The sequence below is a fragment of the Brachyhypopomus gauderio genome, unplaced genomic scaffold, assembly GCF_052324685.1.
Source record: "Brachyhypopomus gauderio isolate BG-103 unplaced genomic scaffold, BGAUD_0.2 sc84, whole genome shotgun sequence".
Classification (NCBI taxonomy): domain Eukaryota; kingdom Metazoa; phylum Chordata; class Actinopteri; order Gymnotiformes; family Hypopomidae; genus Brachyhypopomus; species Brachyhypopomus gauderio.
The window spans coordinates 1,258,627-1,281,051 of record NW_027506905.1 but is presented as its reverse complement, the minus strand read 5'-3'; the positions used below and the strand labels follow the sequence as shown (position 1 = coordinate 1,281,051).

The window sequence follows — 22,425 nt, the reverse complement described above, 5'->3', positions numbered from 1 at the left end:
GCTTTGGATGTAGTGATGACCTCAACTGTGTGTGGCTACAGGAGGAATTATTCATGACCACACTGACCCCTCTGCTTCATCCGCAAAACTCTTTTGACGTTTAATACTTCCATGTGAAACTATGGGAATTCGTAGTAGCAAAATTAAAAAATTAATGCACATATTTGTGACAGGATACATATATTGGTATTAATATTGTCTCAAAAATGCAGTATTGCTGAAGAAATCAAAATGGCTGGTCAGCACATACAGCATCATAAGAATAATAAAATGAAAGTAACAAACCCAAGTCTTTTTTCCATTGGATTGGAGCGTTTTTTTCTCAATCACAAAACGCTTCGACGAATTTGTCATGGTAAACTTTTAGATCAATTCAACATTCGTCAGACAAATAACAATGATTTTGCCTTATTCTCATACGCATGAGTTATGGTCTGTTTGTGTGGGCCTGAGAAAATAGCGAGATAAGCTCTCATTAAGGGGCGTGTGTGCATGCGAATGGCTTGTGACGCTTGCATATGTACTTGCTTATTCTAATTACCTTCACACTGTGAGCTTGTTATCCAGACCCAGGCCCTCTCATTAGTTCCAAACCCGTTGCTGGCTCTGCCCGCGTGCACACCCATGAACATCAGAACCAATATCCATGAACACGCTGATGCTCCGCTGAACGCCGGGCGAGACTGCGGAGGACTGGGTCGTTTGCCGGCACCGGTGGAGAACTTTTTCGAGGTCGTGCTCAGAGGGATGGGGGTGGTGACCAGGAGCTGCAGGTCTCAGCAGACCGTTCCCAGCAGGGGGATTCATCACTGCAGACAGGCCCTTAATAGCCTGGGCCAAGCCCAGCGACGGATGAACGCACCGCCTTGTTCATCAGGCCCCCACCCACGATGGCTGTGGGTATGAATCTGACCCCGCCTACATGCTACAGCCCCCCCTATTCTCATGCACCAAACAGCATGTGCCCCTTACTCTGCATATCGTGGAATTTAGCAGTGGAGGACATCTGTGTTTTGCAGCTAGAGCAGTGTTTGATATAAGGATTACAGACACCTGTCTGCTGTTTGTAGTGTTGTTCATCTGCTAATGAGGTGTACATCCACCATCTTGGGATGATCAGTGTAAGTAAGGCATCGCCAATATCGACAACGTGGGCTCATTCGTTAGCCTCACATAACTGAAGCTTTATTGGATTGGAAAAGTGCACCCACAATACAACTTCATTCAGGTCCAATCTGTACTCCGCATGTACAATGGTAAGGCAGGCATCAAAAGGGCACGTCCCCCATTTTGGCAAATAACCCCATGTTTCATTGGTTTTCCCAGGTCATAAATACAGCACTTTTCAAGGGAGATTCCTCCCGCCGTAAGATGGAGAAGCTGGGTAAAGCCGTGACTGTGCCTCAGAAAAGGGGAATTTCTCATAAATCATCTCACAATGAAACCAAATGACCACTTCAGTGAGGTCGGAAAAGGTGAATCAAGTCTGCTCCGGTGCGTATATGAAGTGTGTTCAAATAGCCTTCTGACACGTGTCAAGTGTGGCATCGGGACTTTATGCTGAACATTTTGAACACTTACTCGCTGACTGAGGCGCTGCATGAAAGATGACTGACATTCGGCTTCTACTTCACACATCAGAACCCGTTAGGAAACCGCATGCAGATAATGCATGACAAACACACACCAGACTCTCTGTCTGAATCTAGGGACCGTCTGAATCTAGGGACCGTCCTAACTTATGTTAGTTTGACATAAGTGTTCTTATGTCTTGGTATATCCAATAAAGATCATGAATACTTTATTTAATTTTAAATCATAGGATTAGTTACTTTATACAAATCTCAGTTATTTTGATAGGTGCTAAGAAATGTCTTTAAAGAGTTAGTTTGGGCAAAAATATTGACAAGGCTACAGAGGTTGCCTTGGTAACTGTAGGTTTCTGTGTCCCTTGAGCTTTCTCTCAGTGTAGCAAAAGTTAGTAAATCTCCCTGAACCGTGACTTTCGATTTCTCAGTCTGTAAAAGTAGCACTGATTTACCATTTATTTTTTCACTGACTCCCTCCTGAGTGCCAGAAACTGAACACATGGAGTTTCTCTCTATTTCAGGATAGTCATTGGAGAGTCACCTGCACATCCAACCGTGTGACATTAGTATCAATCCAACGACAGAACACAGGCAGCACCTGTGTTCAGGGTGGCCAGTCAGGTCCCATAGTCCAGGCAGGCTTCTGGGGGAGGTCCACGTGGCACCAGCTGGTGGTCAAGGCCGGGCTGACTGGACCGGAAGCCCCTATAATGTACTCCCAGACGGAGGTACGTTGGTGTGTACTGATGCTTTCCTCCTTTCTAACCCTTGGGTGGTGTGTGTGTGTGTGTGTGGAGGTGTGTGTGTGTCTGTGTGTGTTTGTTGGAAGTTCTCAGAGGATCTGCTCTGTGCTAGAGGCTGAAATGTCCAGCAATCTCCAGGCTGCATAGGAGTTGAACTCTTCTTGGTCCCGGCACAAAGCCCACACGTACATCATCCTGAGGACCTTCTCCTGAGTACCGACACACAGGCAAACGTACACATAAACACTTATGAGTAAAAATGAGCCTTTGACACACTTTAAATATGCATTCTGTATAAATGACTTTTTATAAATATAAAAGTCATCTTCCAATCTAAAAAAAAATGTAACAAGAGCAATAAAATGACCTAACCTTGGCTATGTTTGCAAAACTCTGAAATGTGTAGCTCTTGGTCCTTGCCTTGATCTATTAAAAGAGCCTCTACATTCAAGACTGGCACCCCTCCCCTCAGGGTCTGTCAGACCGTTGTAATGTCAGATTTATAACACATCGTGTTTCTTGCCAAAGCAGCTCTACTCCACCTCACTAACCTCAGCCCAAATAAGGCAGAAGCTTCGTGGAATTGTTCTGAAGTTCTCAGTGGGTTCCAGACTCAAAATAAACAGCGCTTTCTTCAATTACTTCAACTACTTCAATTACTTGATGTTGTAAACACTGATATATCAGTGCCACTCATCAAAGGGCTAGCACGGCTAACAGCTAACAGTTTGAATTCCACCTCACTGTGCCGGATGCGGTTCTGGTGTGGCTGCGTCGGTACTCACCGGGTCGCCCTCCACCACCTCGCCCTTAGGGTTGCGGATTACCATGACCAGCTGGGCTTGGAAGGTGATGATGAGAACAGGCCCCTGCTCCATCATCTTCCCCATGGCCAGCTGCTCAAACACAACGAGAGCGTAGTTAACGAGCCGTGCCTTGAACACAACAACTGCTTTGACAGAGAGGTAAACAGCAAACTTCTTGAGAGGAAAGCTGTTTACTCGAATACAAAAGGATTTACTTTATAAACTGCCAGTGATTTGTTTGTCATATAAAACTAAAAATACTGCAATAGCAAGGCAGTACTATATAACATCTGGTGTTGTCGAAAATGCATCATTGCCAATAAAAAAAATTCGTTTCTAGCCAAACTCACATCTATGTTGTCAATGTCAAGAATCTTTGAGTGGAACTGTAGTCCAATTGCTTTGGCTTGCTGGATTGGATGTGCAAGCTGACTGTAGGTCTACAAAACAAACACAAAAGGAAAAGTTCAAATCACCTTCTTGTCCATACCAATGTCATGAATGTCATGAATAATCAAACCCTATTTACTGTGTTAGTGAGTAACTGGATGTTTTACGTACAGCTTCATAGCACCAGTCCTTCAGGACCTCAAGGTCTCCTTGAATCATAGCCTATGGACAGAGAGGAACATTTGGATGGACGTTTTACAAGCGCACTTGGAAACATTTTTGTGTTGCTCCAAGAACAAATGTCTAGGTCACTCACTTCCAAGATGTTGGGGATGATGTCTTTCTCGCACTGTTTGAGGAAAGAGTCCTTATCAAAACTGGGGTCGACCTTCAGGATCTCTGTGAGGACTTCAGACATCTCCGTCTTGGAAAACAACCCACCTGAATAGAGATGTGGTTTTATATATATATACAGGGCCTATGTTTTTAAAAGGCCCTGTTGTCTTTTTTATGCACATGTCCAAAAATGCCTAGTCATGATTTCAAGACTTCTATGCTGCCTGGTCAGAGAATATCACTGATGGAAACGTCCCTCGCATTGGTCCAAGGGGAACTTGTTTTAAACCCTTCAAGTGAATCAAATAACTGCAGAGATGAGGCATTATTCACTGGCTTTCCCCATCCGGCCTCTAAATTCCATAGTGAAAAAGTTCTGAAGTTAAATGTCCTTAAGCCTGACTGATGGATTTTTTTATTGATACAAATTTTCTAGCGGCAGACTATGTAGCTGGTTGCCTCCCCAACATCTTTACCCAGATGGCAAATCTCAGCAAACTTGAAGAGCTTCCCACCACCCTGCATTGCAGTACTTTTACCAGACGACACAGGTCCAAAAGACACAGTTACAGACCATAAAATGAATTTACTACAATAAATAATGATCAATCACTACAAAAGCCTTACAGACTTGTGTTTACATCAGAAGAACAATGCTGATTAGCTCTTCCTGACCATTTAATGAGGACTATATAAAAGACAAAGGCCATTTGATCAGCTTTCTCTGAGTGCGTAGCCTCTGTAGCCACTGGAGCCACTTTACCAATGAGGTCCGTCATCTTGTCCGTGACGGCGCGAGACGCTCTGATGAAGGCATTGTCACTCTCATCATATTTCATCTTCATTTCGAAGAATCCTGCAAATGGCAACAGAAAAGGTCATTTCACAGGCAGGGTTCATCCACTTTTCCCAAGCTTCACGTGTAAGGCACCGTGACTGGACTGCACAACTGTAGCAGCATAAAAAATAACCTTGTTAAAAGGTTAAAAAATGGAAAAAATAACCTTGTTAAAAGGAAAGGTCACAGATTAAACCTGTCCGCCCACAATTTTAACATTTTCAGCCCAATTGTGTGTGATCTGTAGAGGGAAGGTTAGTGGACTTCTAGATTTCTAGCTCCTCTAGATTTCTAGCTCCTCTAGATTCCTAGCTCCTCTAGATTCCTAGCTCCTCTAGATGCTGACTATGACTATTTTGCCTTTTAATGGGAGTGAACCGGGCCAAAGTTTAAACCATAGTAACTCAACTCCATTATGTTATCAGGCTGATTAAAATTTATTACAAGTTCTCAAAGTCCCACTGTATGGCTTGGAAAACCCAGATCCTGCCAAGACGTACTTGAGACAATACGCTTTACCCCATTCAGAATTAATCCTACTCATGGCCGACCCACTGGATATGCTTCAAAATGTCAAACCCAGCAGCTTTACATGCTGCAGCTGTCTACCCACTCTTAGCACAGCCAATGGGATGCTAGTGTACATTACAGAGTGCTCCATGATTGGACTTAATTGGGATTAAGACTAATGACCCAAACCTAGACCCTGTTCGAAGACTGGCATTTATCCAGCAAGCTTCCTCTGACAAAGGCAATCTGTCTCCTCTAATGTGATTGAGAAGACAGGAGAAAGCAGCTTGGAAACAGTGCTACAGTGCCATCTGCTGATGACACATCAAATACAATGTGAAAGGCATTCTTGGGTACTTCTCCCTCCCAAGAAAGTGTAGCCACATCACAGGATTTCTAATGTATGAGCACATTATAACGGCAGTCCTCATGGGTTTTCACACTGCTACTTGACTCTGTAAGCGTTAGCTACCGCGGTTGTACAAATATATGGCATAATGAGACAAACACACTACTCAGAAGCTGAGAGGAGCTTTGAGATGATTTCTGCTACCTCACTGCACATTTCCACTACCTCACTGTACAAGATCAGACAGACAAGTTGCAGCCAGAAAGTGGGAGACTAAATGATTTGGTTCGACACGCTCCAAAAATCACAGCTCTGAGTATATTTCACCAAAAATATTAAAGAAAACACAGAACGTCGGCCTTACTGTTAAAAACTACATTGTTGTCCTTAAAGTCCTTCCACTGTTGGTACCACTTTGAGTCCTTGTGAAGAACAACACCCATTGCCTCTCTGAAAACACAGACATACAGGCAAACATTAAATATAATCTACATAGGACAACATATGAAAACGACATAACAATGGCAAAAATACTGAAAATGTAAATAAGACACCAAGTTTAGTATCTAATTTCCGTAATATTCCAGAAAGGAGAACTTGACCAAAGGGGAACAGTAAGATACATACTCATACATACTCATACATACTCATACATACTCATACATACTCATTGGCATCGAAGACCTTGTTGTCAGTGCCCGATGCTTTGGATGAGAATTCGCTTCTCTTCCTTAATCTAGTGGGTGGTCTGTAAGCCCCACTGTGGCCAATATCACCAATCTCCTTCTTCACACTCTCCATACCCTGAGGAGCAAAGATCACAGAAAGCGTATATTTAGAAAGCAACTCACACCACTGACCTACTCTGTATACTAGAACATACACGGAAAAAACTGACCCTGTGTTAGCTCCCTTTTGTCTGTAAAACTGAATTAATTAGTGCAGTCATTTCCAAACCAGCCCCAAGTCACCCCCAGATAGTCTCTTTTTTTTACTCTAGCCTAACCCACACAATTGTAGCAGGTATTCAGGTTTCTTGGTTAAAGTGTTTTGGGAACTGGGAATGGGCAAGAACGTTGGGGAAGGTAAATGTGGAACATTAAGTCCATCTAACACACATCATTGCTGTTTGAAACGATTACCCGTCAGGTACACATAACAGAGAATCAACAGTAACTGACTAATACAAGGAAGAATGGTAAGAAGGAGCTGCCTCTAGTACATCTTCAGAACTCGTCCGTCTAGCGCCCGACCTGCGAGATCGCTCTGAAGGCTCCGGTCTTGCCGAGCTTCTCTCCGCTCTTGGAGACGCTCTCCGCCGACTGCTTGGCGGTCTTCGCCGCCTCCTCCACCCCTTCTTTAATCTTCTTTCCGATGTCCGTGCGGCCAACCTCCTCCAGGCCCTGCAAGCACACGGACCCGACCTTTACGTGGCGCTATCTTCACCGCCAAACGTCTAAAAGGTTACGGCGAATCAGAACACGTGATCATCGCATTCAGATGCAGTGCACATACCTGAAGGAGGTAGATACGTCTAGGCATTATTCATTTCAATAAATGCAAAACATGGTTCTTGTGCAGTTAATCATAGGTAGGGATGTAATTAATTACACAACAGTTAGCTCCAACCAAGTAATGCGGTTGGACAAGATTATTTTTGGAAACACAACCGAATCACAGTCATGCTGAGACTCAGTATAATGGCACTCCCTCTGGTATGAGGGGAAACACCACCCTCACCACCCTCTTGTGAAACACACCACCCTTTCCAAACACGTTGGTGCACTTACCTCCTTCACCGTCTCTGATAATGTACCTAACTTCTTCTTTAGGACTTCTGATGTCTTCACTGTTTCAGACTCTATAGTTTTCTGTAGACAAATAATATAATATGGATAACAACACATAGATTGGGGAACAAAGTTACTTGTGTGATCACATTTTCATTTCATAAACAGATATTCTAATAAAACAAAAATACTAAGAAAGGAGTATACAGTTTTCTAGTGACTTCAAAATATATGCAGGATCCATCATCATTGCTGGTAATCTAATTTGGCTTTTGGTATAAGTACAAAGTATTATTAAGAATAATAATAATAACAACAATAATAATACATTTAATTTGTATATCCTCTTTTTCTCAAGGTCACTTTCCACAAAGCATACAGAAACAACTCAAGAAACAAGACATACACTCAGAGATAAGACAAGACAACCAGACAACAGTGCAGGAATCTGTAGGTGAGCAATACAAGTTTGAGTTGTGCAAAGTTTTGCGAACTAAGACAGGCCATTGTAGATGATAGGAGTATAGGAGTGATGTGGGCAGATTTTCAAACATGCCATAGAATTCTGGTAGCAGAGTTTTGAACAAATTGGATAAAGTGGATGGTTTTACCGGTAATGCCCTTAAGGCATGCCTATAAGTTACAGTAATCAAGCTGGGAGGAATGTTTAGTTTTAATTAAAAGTAATACGTGTAATGCTGACGTAAACAGCACTCTTACATATTTCCGCCTTGCTTGCTTGAGGGCCTCCGATTCTTCGAGGCGTTTAGCCTCCTCACGGAACTTCTTGATGTTCTCCTTCATCTCTTTGTTCTTGCTCAACTCCTGCTTCAAGTTGTCTAAGAACTCCCCCAAAAAGCCCTTTCGCCCCCCACCTCGCCCTGACGAATACCGCACCTACAACAGTTGACACAGAATGACACAGCTAGAACTCCATTAATTACATTAAGAACACACCACACCTACAGACTGATTCAGTCTGTAGTAAGATGGTCACTATAAACAGGAAATGCAGAGAACAGTTATAGAACAGTTATATCTGAGAGGCCATGATGGATGGACAGTCTAAAGGCTCAGAATAGTTCTTACCTGTGAAGAACTTGTGATTGAGCCACATATCCTGTGCACGTGGGATCTATTGTATATAGCCAAGTGGGGGCGCGAGACCACCAGCACTAAACTCTGTCTGAGAAATCGCTGCACACGCACGCACGCGCACACACACACACACACACACACACACACAGAGAAAAAGAGGGAGAATAATATTGAAAGTATTTAGGTAGCACTTAAATAGGTCACTGTAAATGTTAGTTATTACACCCATACTTAAAATATGAAGACGAGGAAATTTGTATTTTAAGTTTTGGTTAAATGTTTATTTACAAGGTGTCGCTCATTCTGGCGCCTTTTATGAACTATAAATAACACCTGGAACAATATCTGAAAGAGTGCGATATAAACCTAAACCAAACATATTGTGTCTAATGGGTACGACTAACGTTAAACCCTTGTACATCATGTATACAATAAAACAACTATTATGGGATGTGTTATTAATATAACTAGGTAGCTAGTGTGCTGTCAGCATATACCACCATCAGACAAGGACATTAAATGTAAGCAGTAGATAAATAACTGATAAATAACAGTAGATAAATATCTGATATATAGTTAATATGTTTCTACCGATTCCTGTGTAAAAGGCCCCAAAATGTAATCGGACGACCGGCATGACACATTAGCCATCAGCTCTTTCGATTAATTTAAAGGAAGTCAGCGTAAAAGACGAACAAAAAAAGCTTGTTTCTCAGCTGCAGCACAACGAACCAGTGATCAAACACGTCGATCTGGACATTTATGGACATTTGAGCAAAACGTTTATCAAAAATCTCACCTGATAACACTGACACAAGGAGGCCGCCATCTTGGTTGCGTTGCCTGTACTAGCTGTTTGACCTTGTGACGCAGGTCTGAGGGCGGGGCCACCAAACACCCAGGAGGCAATTTGCATATACACAACTCTGCTTAACTAGTACGATTTACACAACTAGTCACATTTAGCGTATAGTAAGAACATTATACACACGATATATTCTGCATTATATAATCAATTTACAAAAGACTTAAAATTCTAATATATAATGTGCATATTTGTCAGTACTTAAGATACACTACAATACTATACACCTGAGACCTGCTTATTGCATGTTCTGTGTACTGTCATACAAAGATAAATACACTAATGAGGAAATAAGAGTCAGCATCTAGGGTGATGGAGAAAACAGAAGACCTTTATTGAACACCATTAAATATACTATATAACGAACAAAAATCCAACGATACCTCATTAATGTATACAGATGTGTGCTGTGAGATGCATGTCACTTTTTTTTTACTTTATATGAAATCTGCAACAAATGTACTAAATGAAATTCCATCAACATTACTAGCAAGTGAAAGTCATGATTAAAATGTGGAGAAGCTGCTAAACTCAAAGCATCATAGTGTTAAAAATGGGAGTGGTTGGGGGGGGGGGTCACAGAGACAGAGAGAAGAAGAGCACCTAAGAGCAACCAGAGTATTCACTCTACCATTTAAAAATGATCTTTAGAAACCCAGCCCTGTTCAGCTGGTTTAAATGGCTTTAATTAACAAACCTAAAAGAGCATTTTAATTAGCACATGGCACATACAACACCTTTACTAGTTATCTGTTCAATACCAAAACCACTCTATTTCCCCACACATTTATATAATTACTATTCCTAAAATCCAACCGTGAACATATATAGTGTCTCAGAATGACCGCTGCAATTTTTTCATGTCTCATGTACTGAACTTGCGAGACGGCTCAGTATTATGTGCTACGTAACTTCATCCCCAGAGCTATTTCCAGCACCCCCCACAGTCATTGTAGAGTCGTTCCCAATGATGATGTACTGTGCGTGCTGGATGTTGATGTTAGATGGTGGCTCACTGGGATGTGGTGACATGGGATATGGCCACTGATAGGGTCTGTGACCGTGGGACTGCCCACCGTGAAAATAATCTTGGTCTGAGGGCATCTGAGGGTACGGATCTGCCACACGTTCCTTTAACAGGCGGATTCTCTCCAGCTTCAAGTCCTCCACCTTCTTGCGCTCTCTAATAAAATCTCTATGGTGCCTGTTCTCATCATGAAGCCTCTGTTGGTTTTCCTGCTGTTTCTTGACATGCAGTTCCTGTCTCCATTTTGTCTTCTGGGCTTCTATCTTCTTCGCTGCCAAGGCCCTTTTAGCCATCCCTTCAAAGTTTTTGTTTCTCTCGTCCAGACTGTTCTTAGTTCTCAGTACCAGCGGAAACTTGTCCTTGGCCAGAGCATTGGTCTTGGGCAGCAAGGGGATGACGGTGTTGAACTTGTGAGACTTCTCAATGGAATTCATGAGTGCTGAATCTGTGTTTGTCTCGTTCTGGCGTGTGTTGAAGTTTGGGGTGAGTAGAAGCATAACATAGGCGGAGTTGTGTATGGCGTCCTCCACGCATCGGAAGATGGAGCGGCCAGGCTCGGCGAAGTCCTCAGAGAACGTGGCTCCGGTTGTTGATGAGACAGTCTCCAACCTGAGCTGGATTCTCACAGCTTCTTCCGTGTCTTCTGGGGCATGCAGGATCACAAAGGCATAAAACTGATCCTCCTCCTCTGTGAAGGTCTTCTCCTCACTAAAGCCATCCCCCAACTCAGCATCCCGAGTGAAGGATGCTTGATGTGACTGCCCTGGTGGGACCGGCTGTGCTCCTACTTTTCCACTGCCACCAGGCAAAGACGAAAAACTCTCCTCCAGGCTTTGCTCTTGGATTGTGCTTTTAGATGTTACAATCTGACAGCTGTCCAACATGTTCACGCACTGATTAATGTAAGCAGAGTTTGAGTCTGCAGTCTGGTGCCTTTTTTCAAGGGGCTTGGGAGCAGCGGGTGTGCATGGGTGTGTTACTAAAGCACTCCCTCCACCTAAAAGAGGAACCTGGGTGTTTGTCTGTGTGCTGTGGTCATCTCTGCTACCCGGGGCTGTCCGCAGAGGCAACGGTCCTGATTCTTTATTGTTACTGTCGCTGGCTGATAAGCTGATCTCAAGACTGTAGGATGTACCGGTGGAGCAGGAACGGAGGGAGGATGGGTAGCTCTCGTGTCCATCACCCTGACCTTCATCTTTTAATGTGTCAGCACTTTCCCTGCTGGGCAGGTTAGAACAGGCCATAATCTGATGTCCACCGACAGCTCTGGCTGCTCCAAAATTATTTTCAGTGCCTTCAGACCCCAAGAGCCTTTCTGGCACGTCGCCACAGGGGTTTTTAATTGGAGAGTTATGGTTCGCACAAAGCTGGGCCCCTCCTGTCAGCTTGTCTCCTGGCAGTCTCTTCTCTTCTGCCATCCAGTTCTTAGTGTAGTCACAATGTCATGTTCAGGACACATTTTCAGAGATCTTTTCTGCAGGATAACGCCAATAACTGATCCATGATGATCACCCTACAACAGAAGCAGATCACTTTCATTTGCATTCGATCACTGCTGTTATCAGATTTGCTGCATAAGATACTTGTCATATCACATTTAGACTACTGGTAAAATACACTCACCAGCCACTATTCGGTACACCTGTCCAACTGCTCATTAACGCAAATGTCGAACCAGCCAATCACAGTGACTTTGAACGTGTCATGGTTGTTGGTGCCAGACAGGCTGGTCTGAGTATTTCAGAAACTGCTGATCTACTGGGATTTTCACACACAACCATCTCTAGGTTTATAGAGAATGGTCCGAAAAAGAGGAAAATATCCAGTGAGCAGCAGTTCTGTGGGCGCAAATGTGTGATGCTATCATGTCAATATGGACCAGACTCTCTGAGGAATGCTGAATTTATACCACGAAGGATTAAGACAGTTCTGAAGGCACAAGGGGGTCCAACCTGGTTCTAGCAAGGTGTACCTAATAAAGTGGCCGGTGAGTGTATGTTAAATGAAAAGCCTGGTATAACAATAAAGTGCACTCAAATTCAATTCAGTAAACAGGCCTACATTTTTGTTTAAGTGAATATAGGCAAATTGTCAATTTGATGGGAACATCAAACTGAACATCTAATATTCATGTACAATGTTCATGACTAGTGAAACCTGAAGGACATCATACATTTAAAATGTGCACCATGTAATAAATTGATTATTAAAAATCATCGATCCAACTACTTAAATATTGTATTGTTAACCTTGTAAATCCTGTAAAGCGCTTTGTGACAACATATGTTGTGAAAAGCGCTATACAAATATATTTGATTTGATTTGATTTAAATATCATTCACACCAAAAGATCCTACATTTTTGTGTCAGATGTTTTGATCTAATTACCATTACACAAACTTATAAAAGTTACCCAATGATGAAATCAATACATTTAGTTAACTTTTTTTTAAGTTTCAAGTTTTACATTTTATTCCGACACTTTTTAAACATAAATTAAATTTTAAATATAGTTTAGCGTGAAGACAGTGTTCACATTTCTATAAATGAAAGACCTGGAGATGAATGTATCATTTCTGTATTAAACCACGAATTGTTACCTGACATTTCAGCGTTGACACCGAATGTTTCTGTCGCACTCACTCAACCAACAACACACAAAACCAGTCAACCTACACGACATCCGGTCTTAAAACTATTAACATTAACGAAATTAGTATGACTACACGACGATGCACACACTGTATGTAATAAACATACCTTTAAAAAGTGTAATAGTGTTAATAGTGTCAGTGCTGTAGACAGGAAGGAGAATTATCTAGCACGTCGACATCAATAGGTCAAAGATCAAGTCGTTTGCGGAAGTAGACTAAACTCATTTCTACAGGGAATATCAGTGTTCCTTTTTCTTTATTTGATTTTATATGCACTCTTTACTTTAAAATATCCCAACAAATAATGATATAACCTGGACCGGGAAAAACAACACAAAAATAAATCTTTTTATAACTGTGACCACAAGATGGCAGCAAATATTTAACGATGGAGAGTGACAGCGAGACCCAAAATGTTGAGAAGACAAAGTTACAGATGCAGTAAAGTTGTTTAAATATACTGCAGTTATTATTTACAATATACCATCAAGATGTTTCTTTTTACGTAGTTTATCGTTCTATTGATATTGATAAACTTAGTCATTACACTGTTGGCGAAAATGACACGAATTAACACTTCGACTTCCAACATTTGATGTGAAGTTAAATAAATCTTTATTCTAACTTTATGTCCTGTGCGTACATGTGGATGTGACCCACACGACCTCATGATCCGGCGGCTTCCTGATCACCCCGGCCTGCTGGCGGAAAAGGGTCATATTCACGGTGAAGGCAGCGGTTCTAATGATCAACATGCTACACATATGAACATTTTTACATGACACATTAAATATTTCGTCTCTTTACATTTGCAACAGATTATTAATCCCAGTGATTAAGAAGTAAACGGGCGCGTCACGCGTCCTGCCGCCAGTCACTACAAAATACGCGCAGCTGTGTCTCGTGTTTCAGGGGGTTTATGGTGGTTTTGTGAGGTGATTACTGCAAACGGAGGTTTCTCGCGAACAACCTGAACACCTGAAGCAGCGCGCTGTCGTTTTAAAACTGCATCCTACAAACACAAAAGAAAGACAAACGTCCATTACTTTGTTAAAGCACGCCGCTTTTGCAGGGCCGCGCCGGAACATTACCATAATCTCGCATAATCCCGCGGGACGTTCCGACGCGAGCACGTGCCCGCACGAGACCTCGATTTCGCGCGCTGAGGCTAAGCTCCGGTCGGAGAGACGATTGATGGATCCCTCAACCAATCGCCGACTGCATTTCGTCTCACGAAAGCCAATAGAAGCGCGACCTCTTCGCCACGGGCGGGGGAAACGCGTTGTTGAACAGTTTTATTGATTCGAGTCGGGAACCGTCGTGCGAGGTTATGCGGAGTTTCCCCACTGTACGAGTGTTTTAGTCTCACACATTTATTCCGTTTTAGTTGCTTTTTCTTGTTTTCGAGGGGACGCGAAGAGAGGTAAATAACGTTTCATTTAAACGATATTCAAGTTTAATGCATACAGCGCCGTTACATTGTAACTTTCTCGCTCAATTAATCTTTAAAGAATTTTAATTATTTAATTGTCTTATTTTAATTAAAGGCTGGCTCGCTTTAAAACTCGTCTTTACTTTTAATGTCCGTGTGATTGTTCCGGCGATGTTTATTTTACACACAATGGTCTTTCATCTGACTGAACTAGCCAGCACTAACGTCAGTCCTCCGCTAGCTAGCTGGCTAACTACGTTACCCAAATAACCTGGAACGTTGTCTGTGTTTTTATTTTATTTATTTCACCAGAGTTAATCGTGTAGTTGTTGTTCTTATCGCGGGGGTTTGGCGCGGGGCGTTGGGAAGCTGTCAGCCGTGTTTGGAGTGCGCCGTCTCGGCATAGGCGCCGTGGTAGTCGTGGAAGCCCCGCCAGCCAATCAGTGGCGCGGAATCGTCCGCGCGCGCTTCGACTCGCGACGGGGCCGAACTACAAACGCGGCGCATGCGTCGAGACTTTAAACTACATTTATTACTTTCTTTTAGAACTACGAGTTCGCTGAGCTGAGCGGTTGTTTTGTTGAATAATAACTAAACAAAGGCGATGTTGTTCTGACGAGCTGTATTTTTCCAAACATTTCAGAACTTCAAAGGGGTTTCTGTTAATACTGTTGTGTAAATTAACATTTATATACATTTATACACAGCTTTGCCATCTGACTGTCTACTAGAGATGTCTCTCACACTCCTGTTATTTAGGAAGGGACTGTTTTCACTTTGACCACCCACATGTACTAAAAGGACTGTAGGTGGCGCATAACCACATTTCCGCGAGCACAGGAAGGGCTTGGTGAAAAAGGTGTCAACACTGGTTGTTTACCTGTCCATTAACCCCTTTTTCAAGTGTTAGTTTATTGTTCGCCCAAGCGATGGAGTTGTGGACTCAAACTCTGACCTTTTTTAACAGTGTGTGAGTTTAGTATGCTTTTGTCTGCATGCTGAACAGCTGATAATGCGTCTTGTTGCACCTACCTACTCGAGCCTTACCTAACACTGTGTTATTGGTTTAGGGCTGCTGCAATGTGGATTCAGGTGCGTACAATGGATGGCAAGCAGACCCACCGGGTCGACTCCTTGTCAAAGCTCACCAAGGTGGACGATTTGAGGGTTAAGATACTGGAGCTCTTTGACGTGGAGCCCGAGAGGCAGAGGCTCTTCTACAGAGGCAAACAGGTTTGTTGAAATGTCCCGTGAAATATTTTTGGCCCGACCCAGTCTTGCGTATGTCCAAAATCAAAAATCTTATTTTTGTCAGTGGGTGTTTTAATAAGTAATTGAAAAACCTTGGCGGTGAGTTTGAGAATATAAAGCGTTTATGAAGGGATATAAAACCACATCTGATGGACATATGATGGCTAGCTGAATGTTCTGGTGACCAGTGTGTTTTAGGTGGGGCACTATAGTTTTATGGCCCGTGTACGATTGAGAATCACTTCCTTTTGTTCCCTTCCATGGTGTCCTTTATTTGCTTTAAGCCCCTGATTAGAAATATGACTGCAATCCTCCCCCAGAGGAATGCTTATTAATTTGATTCAGCCTCTCTTGATCCCTTTTGAAGTCTCGTGTAAATTGTTTGGTTGCAGATGGAGGACGGACACACCCTGTTTGACTACAACGTGGGGCTCAACGACATAGTGCAGCTGCTTGTGCGCCAGGCCCAGCCTCTCCAGCCTCCGCCCAAGGACAAGGAGGGGGAGCTGTCGGACTCTGACTCCGGCTGTGGCTCGGGTCACAGCGAGTCGGACAAGAGCTCCACCCACGGGGAGTGCGAGAGCCAGGGTGCCGGGACCTCGGCCCAGGCTGACCTCGTCGACCCTGGCTTTGGCTTGTATAAAGTGAGATGCTTGACTTGTCCACTGCAGCTAACTGTTGTAATGTTGTTGTAGTTAACTATCTGGTGTGTTATTATTTGTGCTCTTCTAGCTGTGGTTTCTATATTCCATAGTACTGGTATGGTACATAGTACTGAATTACTGACCCACAAAAGTTTACTACTACGCTATACGCAGTATATATACATATTGGCCAACATAGTTACTTACATGTTTGTAATCGGTTTGTCTTGTAGATAAATGAATTTGTAGATGCCCGGGACTTGAATATGGGGGCCTGGTTCGAAGCTCAGATCATTAATGTCACAAAGGCTCCAAAAGCAGCAGCAGCAGAAGAAGAAGGAAGCATGGAGACAGATGGAGAGGAGGAACTTCTCTACCATGTCAAATATGAGGAGTGAGTTTAGTTTCTACCCTATAATACACACACGTGTATTTAATGCACAAATACCACATCTTGTTTCTTGAAGTAGTTTTCTTGAAATTGAGAAATTGTAGATTAGCTACATTCTCCTGATGCCCATTATGGTGTAATTGGAGCTGTGTTGGAATCACTGTGTGTGTTTCTGTTTGTGTGTGTGTGTCCGTGCGTGTGTGTGTGTCCGTGTGCGCATGCACCATAGCTACCCGGAGAACGGCGTAGTGCAGTTGCAGTCCAAGGACGTTCGCCCGCGGGCCCGCACTGTCTACCAGTGGCACCAGCTGGAGGAGGGCATGATCGTCATGGTGAACTACAACCCCGATGACTCCAAGGAGCGCGGCTACTGGTACGACGCCCAGATCCAGCGCAAGAGGGAGACGCGCACCCAGCGAGAGATATTCGGCAAAATATTGCTCGGGTAGGCGGAGACGCTCGTTTACTGTACACGAGGCACTGTTTTCAAATTTGGCTCATGGTGGGTTTAACAGCTGGCTGATGAGTTGGGTCAGGTGTTCGTGGATCAGGTCGTTAGTGAGATCGCACCATAACTTCTCTTCTGGTTGCACGTGGGCCATGCTGACGATGACCGTACCGTAGGGACGCCGGTGACTCTCTGAATGACTGTCGGATCATGTTTGTGAACGAGATCTACAAGATCGAGGAGGCGGGGAGCTCAGAGGGACCCGTCACCGCCTCCGACAGCCCTCTGAAGAGTGGGTGCCTCCTTCATTCATCTTAACTCCTCACACTAGGTGCTTCACACAGGCGTATCAGCCATGTCCTACACTAAGAGGAGCTCGGTCTCTCTAGTCACACCATGTTCCAATTTCAGTCACTTTTATAGTTTATCGTTATGTTTGTACAGGTTGTTCAATTATGCTTGTTTCATGTTTCAGTGATTTGGCAGAGTTCACACAGGGTTTATACATGGTTTTTTAGAGCATTGCGGTGTTCCAGACAGTTAGCTAAATGTGAACACACCCTTAAATGGCTACTAAAAATACTCTTTTTCTTGCTTTTGATACTCAAATTTGATACACTTGCTACGTGTGTCTTGTGTTCAGGGTCTAATGGGCCAGAGTGCAAGTTGTGCAAAGACGACCCCAAGAAGAACTGTCGCTGGTGTAACTGCCGTGTGTGTGGTGTGAAGCAGGACCCTGACAAGCAGCTGCTGTGTGACGAGTGTGACATGGCCTTCCACACCTACTGCCTCAACCCCCCCCTCACCTCCATCCCACAGGATGAGGACTGGTGAGTCTGCTTGGCAGCTCCCATCCCACTCAAAACTGAATTTCACACCATTTTAACGGTTAAGAGGAGGGGGGAGCCGGAGGTCGTAGTTTATTTTAACCGTGAATGAGGTGGATGTATATGGAACAGAAGCCTCCTCAGGAGTTTTCAGATGTTCGGTGTGGGACGCCGTGCCTCCCTGTGTGTGCAGGTACTGTCCAGAGTGCCGTAACGACGCGAGCGAAGTCGTACTGGCTGGAGAGAAACTCAAGGAGAGCAAGAAGAAGGCGAAGATGGCGTCCGCCAGCTCGTCCAGTCAGAGAGACTGGGGCAAGGTAACGTATACATGGCGAGGGCACTTCTACCCTGGAAATAAACCAAGGAAATTACACTTGGTGTTCTCATGCTTCATCTGATGGCACTTGAGATGATTTGCAATTAAAGATGGCACGATGTTGGTTAGCAATCTTAACTTCTCCACGACTTGCTGGTTTCTATGTGCCGTGGAGACATGCTGTGTCACTGTGTCGTACTGTGTTCGTTTACGTTGATCGTTGGCCACTTTTGTTAACTGCACTCTAATCTGTTCCTTTGGCTCCAGGGTATGGCGTGTGTGGGGCGCACAAAACAGTGCACCATCGTGCCATCGAACCACTACGGGCCCGTGCCAGGTGTGCCCGTGGGTACTCTCTGGAAGTTTAGAGTGCAGGTGAGCCCCCGATGCCATTTACCAGGTTGTACTTCTGTGGTTTGCATTATGTTGAGTAGTTTAGCTGCCCAGTTAAATCATACACTGACTAATCCTTTTTATCGGGCGAATTTTAAGAAGTGTGTTTCTTCGTGAAACAGGTGAGTGAGTCAGGTATTCACAGGCCTCATGTGGCCGGCATCCATGGAAGAAGCAACGATGGTGCCTACAGTCTAGTCCTGGCTGGAGGTTACGAGGATGACGTGGTAAGGCACAGTTATTACTCATGAATAATGAGCAAGCGGTATGTCTGACAACCCCTATGGCCAGGTCAATGAGTGACACGCTTCGATTACCCATCGACATGTTTCAGGATGACGGCATTGAGTTTACATACACGGGCTCTGGCGGTCGGGATCTCTCGGGCAACAAGAGAACAGCCGAGCAATCCTGCGACCAGAAACTCACCAACATGAACCGGTCAGTAACGGCCGTCACGTAGCTCGCGGGCACTGTGGCTCAGAGCAAACCAAAGTGGGGAACGGTGTCGGTGTACACTAACTGCTGAGCTCCTCACAGGTCTACGGTTGCATGCTTTCTTTTGGGGTGTGTGTGTGTGTGTTAGTTACCAAGATATGCCTTCGACCTAGAGCCACAGTGTTGTAGAATGTTTGGGCTGTGGAGTGGTTCGGCCCGTTTCGGCTAGCAGGATTGCGGCCGTGGTACTGCCTGTGCTTACATGCACGATGTTTCAGGGCGCTGGCGCTGAACTGTAACGCCGCCATCAATGAGAAGGATGGAGCGGAGTCCAAGGACTGGAAGGCAGGCAAGCCCGTCAGGGTGGTGCGCAGCTCCAAGGGTCGAAAACACAGCAAATACTCTCCAGAGGACGGAAACAGATATGATGGCATTTACAAGGTGAGCGTGTGACTTGCGCGGGCGGAGTGAGGGTGGAGTAAAGTGTGTTTCAGATCAAGATAAATATTACGCAACAAAGATAAATGATGTCCTGCATTACAGCGACTGAAGTTGGTATAAAACTTTTGACTTGTCATGACAGAAAGGAGGAAGGGGTGTAGTCCGTATTGGTGTGGTAAACCACACATATAATTGGTTCTTGGGGATGAAATGTTTGTGTCTTTGCCTGGTTGTTTCCAGGTGGTTAAGTACTGGCCAGAGAAGGGCAAGTCTGGGTTCCTGGTATGGAGGTACTTGCTCAAAAGAAACGATGATGAACCGGCACCATGGACCCGAGATGGCAAAGATCGCATTAAAAAACTTGGCCTCACCATGCAGGTAATGTAGCTTGAACACCATCACTTTAAATGGCTGACGCTGGTATCTCTTCCACTGTAGGTTTCTTCTGTGATATGTTCATTTGTGGTGTGAGCACGATATAAACACATCTTGGGCGTCTATCTGCAGTCTGCTAGCCCAGTGGTGGCTGGTGGTGTACCCATCAGTGTGTGTGTGTGCGCGCCAGTGTGAACCTGTTCTCTTTGCAGTATCCTGAAGGCTATTTGGAAGCAGTGGCTGCTAAGGAGAAGGAAAAGGAGAACAAGAATGAAGAAGAGGTGACTGAAACGCCCATCAAAGGCAAGAGGAAGAGGAAATCTCAGACAGGCAAGTGTGCACTTCATGTCCCTTTCTGATATGTAAGGATACGTTATTGCTGCTTTATTACGTAGTACTTAAAATGGTGGTGGTGGTGGTAATGGTAGTATTAAATAGTATTAAAACAGTAGCGACCACTGTGTTTTTATTTATTTACTTTTGTGGTCCATTACTCACATGCCAGCTTTTAACCATGTACACCAGCATCTAGTAGGAGTTCACATGGAGATTTAAATCTGGATGTGATTTTAGTTGAGGAGGAGGAGGAGGAGAAACGGTCTCCATCCAAGAGCACGCCCAAGAAGGTCAAAACGGAGGCGTACAAGCTGAACAAGGAACAGAAGGCGTTGATTAAGGAAGACGAGCTTAACAAGAAACTCTGGGATGAAGCCATGCAATCTTTAAGCCTCGGACCGGTGGGTCTGCCACTCCACTACTGCATTGTGGGAAAAGAATGATTAATTAATATGTACTGTATAATTCTGGACTTGTCTCTGAACTAGCACGCTCGCATGGCTTTGGCAGTTTGAACACTTCCCTGACTAGCATTTCTGTTCCTGCAGCGATTCTTGAACAAAGTGGAGGAAGTTTTCTTATGCATTTGCTGCCAAGAAGTTGTTTATCAGCCAATTACCACGGAGTGCCAGCACAATGTCTGCAGGGTAAGTCCGACATGCAGATCGTACCTTTAACTACAACGAAAGACTTGACGCCCAATTTGCCAAGCATGATTTTGGGTGTTAAAATGGAACTGTTTTGTTTTTCTGAAGGAATGTCTTCAGCGGTCTTTCAAAGCAGAGGTGTACACCTGCCCGGCATGCCGACATGACCTCGGCAAAAATTACCAGATGGTGGTGAACAAGGCACTGCAGGCCATCCTGACCCAACTCTTCCCGGGCTACAGCAGTGGCCGATGAGGCCGCAGGCCCCGCTTGGGAACGCCAATGAACTGAGTTATTCGTTGAGAATGAATTCAACAGAACTAAAGGGCGGTTCACCTTAATATATTTTACAGATGTACCATAACCAGGGTGTAGGATAATCCTGCCGCCCCAGCCGTTAACTTCGTTTTGGTCCGATTTTATTGGGGCTGTACTTTATGTAACCTAATCTGCCATTTATTTAGTTTCCAGTTCTTGTCAGGTAGGTATTTCTCTGACCCCTCCCAATATCATTCTATTCACAGGTAAATGTAACGTTTTGCTTTTATTTAGTGACGTTTTTAGGTGTAGGAGCTTCCTTTTAGGAAATGTAATGGCCTAATTGTACTCTGCACCAGCACATCATTTGAAAACCAGCTACGCACAACTGCACTATTTGCTTTCAGCAAAATACTTTAAAAATACTTCTTATGTTTCCAGGGATAAGTGAGCATATTTTGATTACAGGTTTGTAGGTATGCACTGGTATCAGGACCCCTTGAAACGTTTGACTCAAACATTTTGAAGTTGATCAAATATTTGTTTTAGGTCTAACAGCAGTATACTTTGAAACCATCTTCAGCTTTAAAAATGTTTTAATTCCTTCTTCATGGGTGATTAACTAACTTTAATCGATTATATGATATATCTATACATCATATATAAAAACATTGGCTTATCTCTTATGATTTTTGTTCTGGCTTTGCTTTCTAACTACTGTTTGTGCTTCAATTTTCCTTCATTTTGATGTCATTACTGACATTTTTTGCCGTTATGCAATCTGGTTCCTTCCCAAGTGTCCTGGGATGGGCACAGGACACCACACGGACTTTAACTCTGGAGCAAATGCCCAGTGGGCTACTCCCATTAAGTAAATATTTAATGAAACTTAATTTCTGTTGTTGCTCAGTGAGTTTTAGCTTTTTTTTTTTGTGGTTTGTTTGTTTTGGTTTTTTTTCCTCACCGTTTGCTAAATAAATGCCTCAGTCTGCAGATTGTTTTGTTATACCTCAATTGTTTCTAATATTGCTTAGACTGGAAATGTATATTCTGAAATTGTATATTTTTTAGCATTTGTATTTAGCTGTTTCATGTAGGTGTAGATGCTATTTTTCTTGCACTGTTTGGTGCTGAATTTTTTTCAATAAAACATTTTCCTTTTATATGGAACAAAAAGCTACTTCGTCTTTGGCTGCGTTCTTTCCTTCTCCCATTTCCCAGTGTTCGTGTGTA

General features: G+C 43.7%; 3 protein-coding genes across 6 annotated transcripts; 1 reads left to right on the top strand and 2 right to left on the bottom strand.

Moving 5' to 3' along the window:
- Positions 1 to 1,163: 1,163 nt before the first annotated feature.
- On the bottom strand, positions 1,164 to 9,339 carry timm44 (translocase of inner mitochondrial membrane 44 homolog (yeast)). The gene is made up of 13 exons (XM_076991668.1): positions 9,249 to 9,339; positions 8,441 to 8,548; positions 8,072 to 8,248; positions 7,352 to 7,432; positions 6,815 to 6,964; positions 6,229 to 6,365; positions 5,926 to 6,011; positions 4,628 to 4,720; positions 3,845 to 3,969; positions 3,700 to 3,750; positions 3,489 to 3,578; positions 3,118 to 3,228; positions 1,164 to 2,541 (listed from the first exon to the last, which is right to left on the bottom strand). The coding sequence occupies exons 1-13, from the start codon at positions 9,276 to 9,278 to the stop codon at positions 2,422 to 2,424; spliced, it is 1,359 nt and encodes a 452-aa protein (XP_076847783.1). The 5' UTR covers positions 9,279 to 9,339; the 3' UTR covers positions 1,164 to 2,421.
- Positions 9,340 to 9,624: 285 nt separating this feature from the next.
- ticam1 (TIR domain containing adaptor molecule 1) lies at positions 9,625 to 13,230 on the bottom strand. 3 transcript variants are annotated; one of them, XM_076991677.1, is made up of 2 exons: positions 13,102 to 13,230; positions 9,625 to 11,854 (listed from the first exon to the last, which is right to left on the bottom strand). In XM_076991677.1, exon 2 carries the CDS (start codon positions 11,757 to 11,759, stop codon positions 10,218 to 10,220), a length of 1,542 nt encoding a protein of 513 aa, XP_076847792.1. In that variant the 5' UTR covers positions 11,760 to 11,854; positions 13,102 to 13,230; the 3' UTR covers positions 9,625 to 10,217. The 3 variants fall into 3 exon arrangements, with proteins under 3 accessions (XP_076847792.1, XP_076847793.1, XP_076847794.1); XM_076991678.1 differs by lacking the exon at positions 13,102 to 13,230 and adding an exon at positions 12,942 to 13,092; XM_076991679.1 differs by lacking the exon at positions 13,102 to 13,230 and adding an exon at positions 11,965 to 12,440.
- Positions 13,231 to 14,217: 987 nt separating this feature from the next.
- Positions 14,218 to 22,372, top strand: uhrf1 (ubiquitin-like with PHD and ring finger domains 1). 2 transcript variants are annotated; one of them, XM_076991676.1, is made up of 17 exons: positions 14,218 to 14,418; positions 15,498 to 15,660; positions 16,071 to 16,322; positions 16,556 to 16,716; positions 16,943 to 17,158; positions 17,338 to 17,453; positions 17,805 to 17,991; positions 18,182 to 18,305; positions 18,572 to 18,679; positions 18,820 to 18,924; positions 19,032 to 19,138; positions 19,414 to 19,576; positions 19,817 to 19,954; positions 20,164 to 20,281; positions 20,525 to 20,688; positions 20,836 to 20,934; positions 21,043 to 22,372. In XM_076991676.1, exons 2-17 carry the CDS (start codon positions 15,508 to 15,510, stop codon positions 21,187 to 21,189), a joined length of 2,358 nt encoding a protein of 785 aa, XP_076847791.1. In that variant the 5' UTR covers positions 14,218 to 14,418; positions 15,498 to 15,507; the 3' UTR covers positions 21,190 to 22,372. The 2 variants fall into 2 exon arrangements, with proteins under 2 accessions (XP_076847791.1, XP_076847790.1); XM_076991675.1 differs by lacking the exon at positions 14,218 to 14,418 and adding an exon at positions 15,246 to 15,397.
- The last annotated feature ends 53 nt before the right edge of the window (positions 22,373 to 22,425 follow it).

Bases quoted from the DNA above. Each gene is read 5' to 3' on its own strand.
- timm44 (XM_076991668.1), bottom strand. From the start codon at position 9,278: ATGGCGGCCTCCTTGTGTCAGTGTTATCAG. The intron at 6,012-6,228 runs GTATGTATGAGT...CTGTGTTTTCAG, and splicing joins AAGGTCTTCGATGCCAATGA to AGAGGCAATGGGTGTTGTTC. The intron at 3,751-3,844 runs GTGAGTGACCTA...CTCTGTCCATAG, and splicing joins TCATCCCCAACATCTTGGAA to GCTATGATTCAAGGAGACCT.
- ticam1 (XM_076991677.1), bottom strand. From the start codon at position 11,759: ATGGCAGAAGAGAAGAGACTGCCAGGAGACAAGCTGACAGGAGGGGCC.
- uhrf1 (XM_076991675.1), top strand. From the start codon at position 15,357: ATGGAGTTGTGGACTCAAACTCTGACCTTTTTTAACAGTGT. The intron at 20,689-20,835 runs GTGGGTCTGCCA...CTGTTCCTGCAG, and splicing joins AATCTTTAAGCCTCGGACCG to CGATTCTTGAACAAAGTGGA. The intron at 20,935-21,042 runs GTAAGTCCGACA...GTTTTTCTGAAG, and splicing joins GCCAGCACAATGTCTGCAGG to GAATGTCTTCAGCGGTCTTT.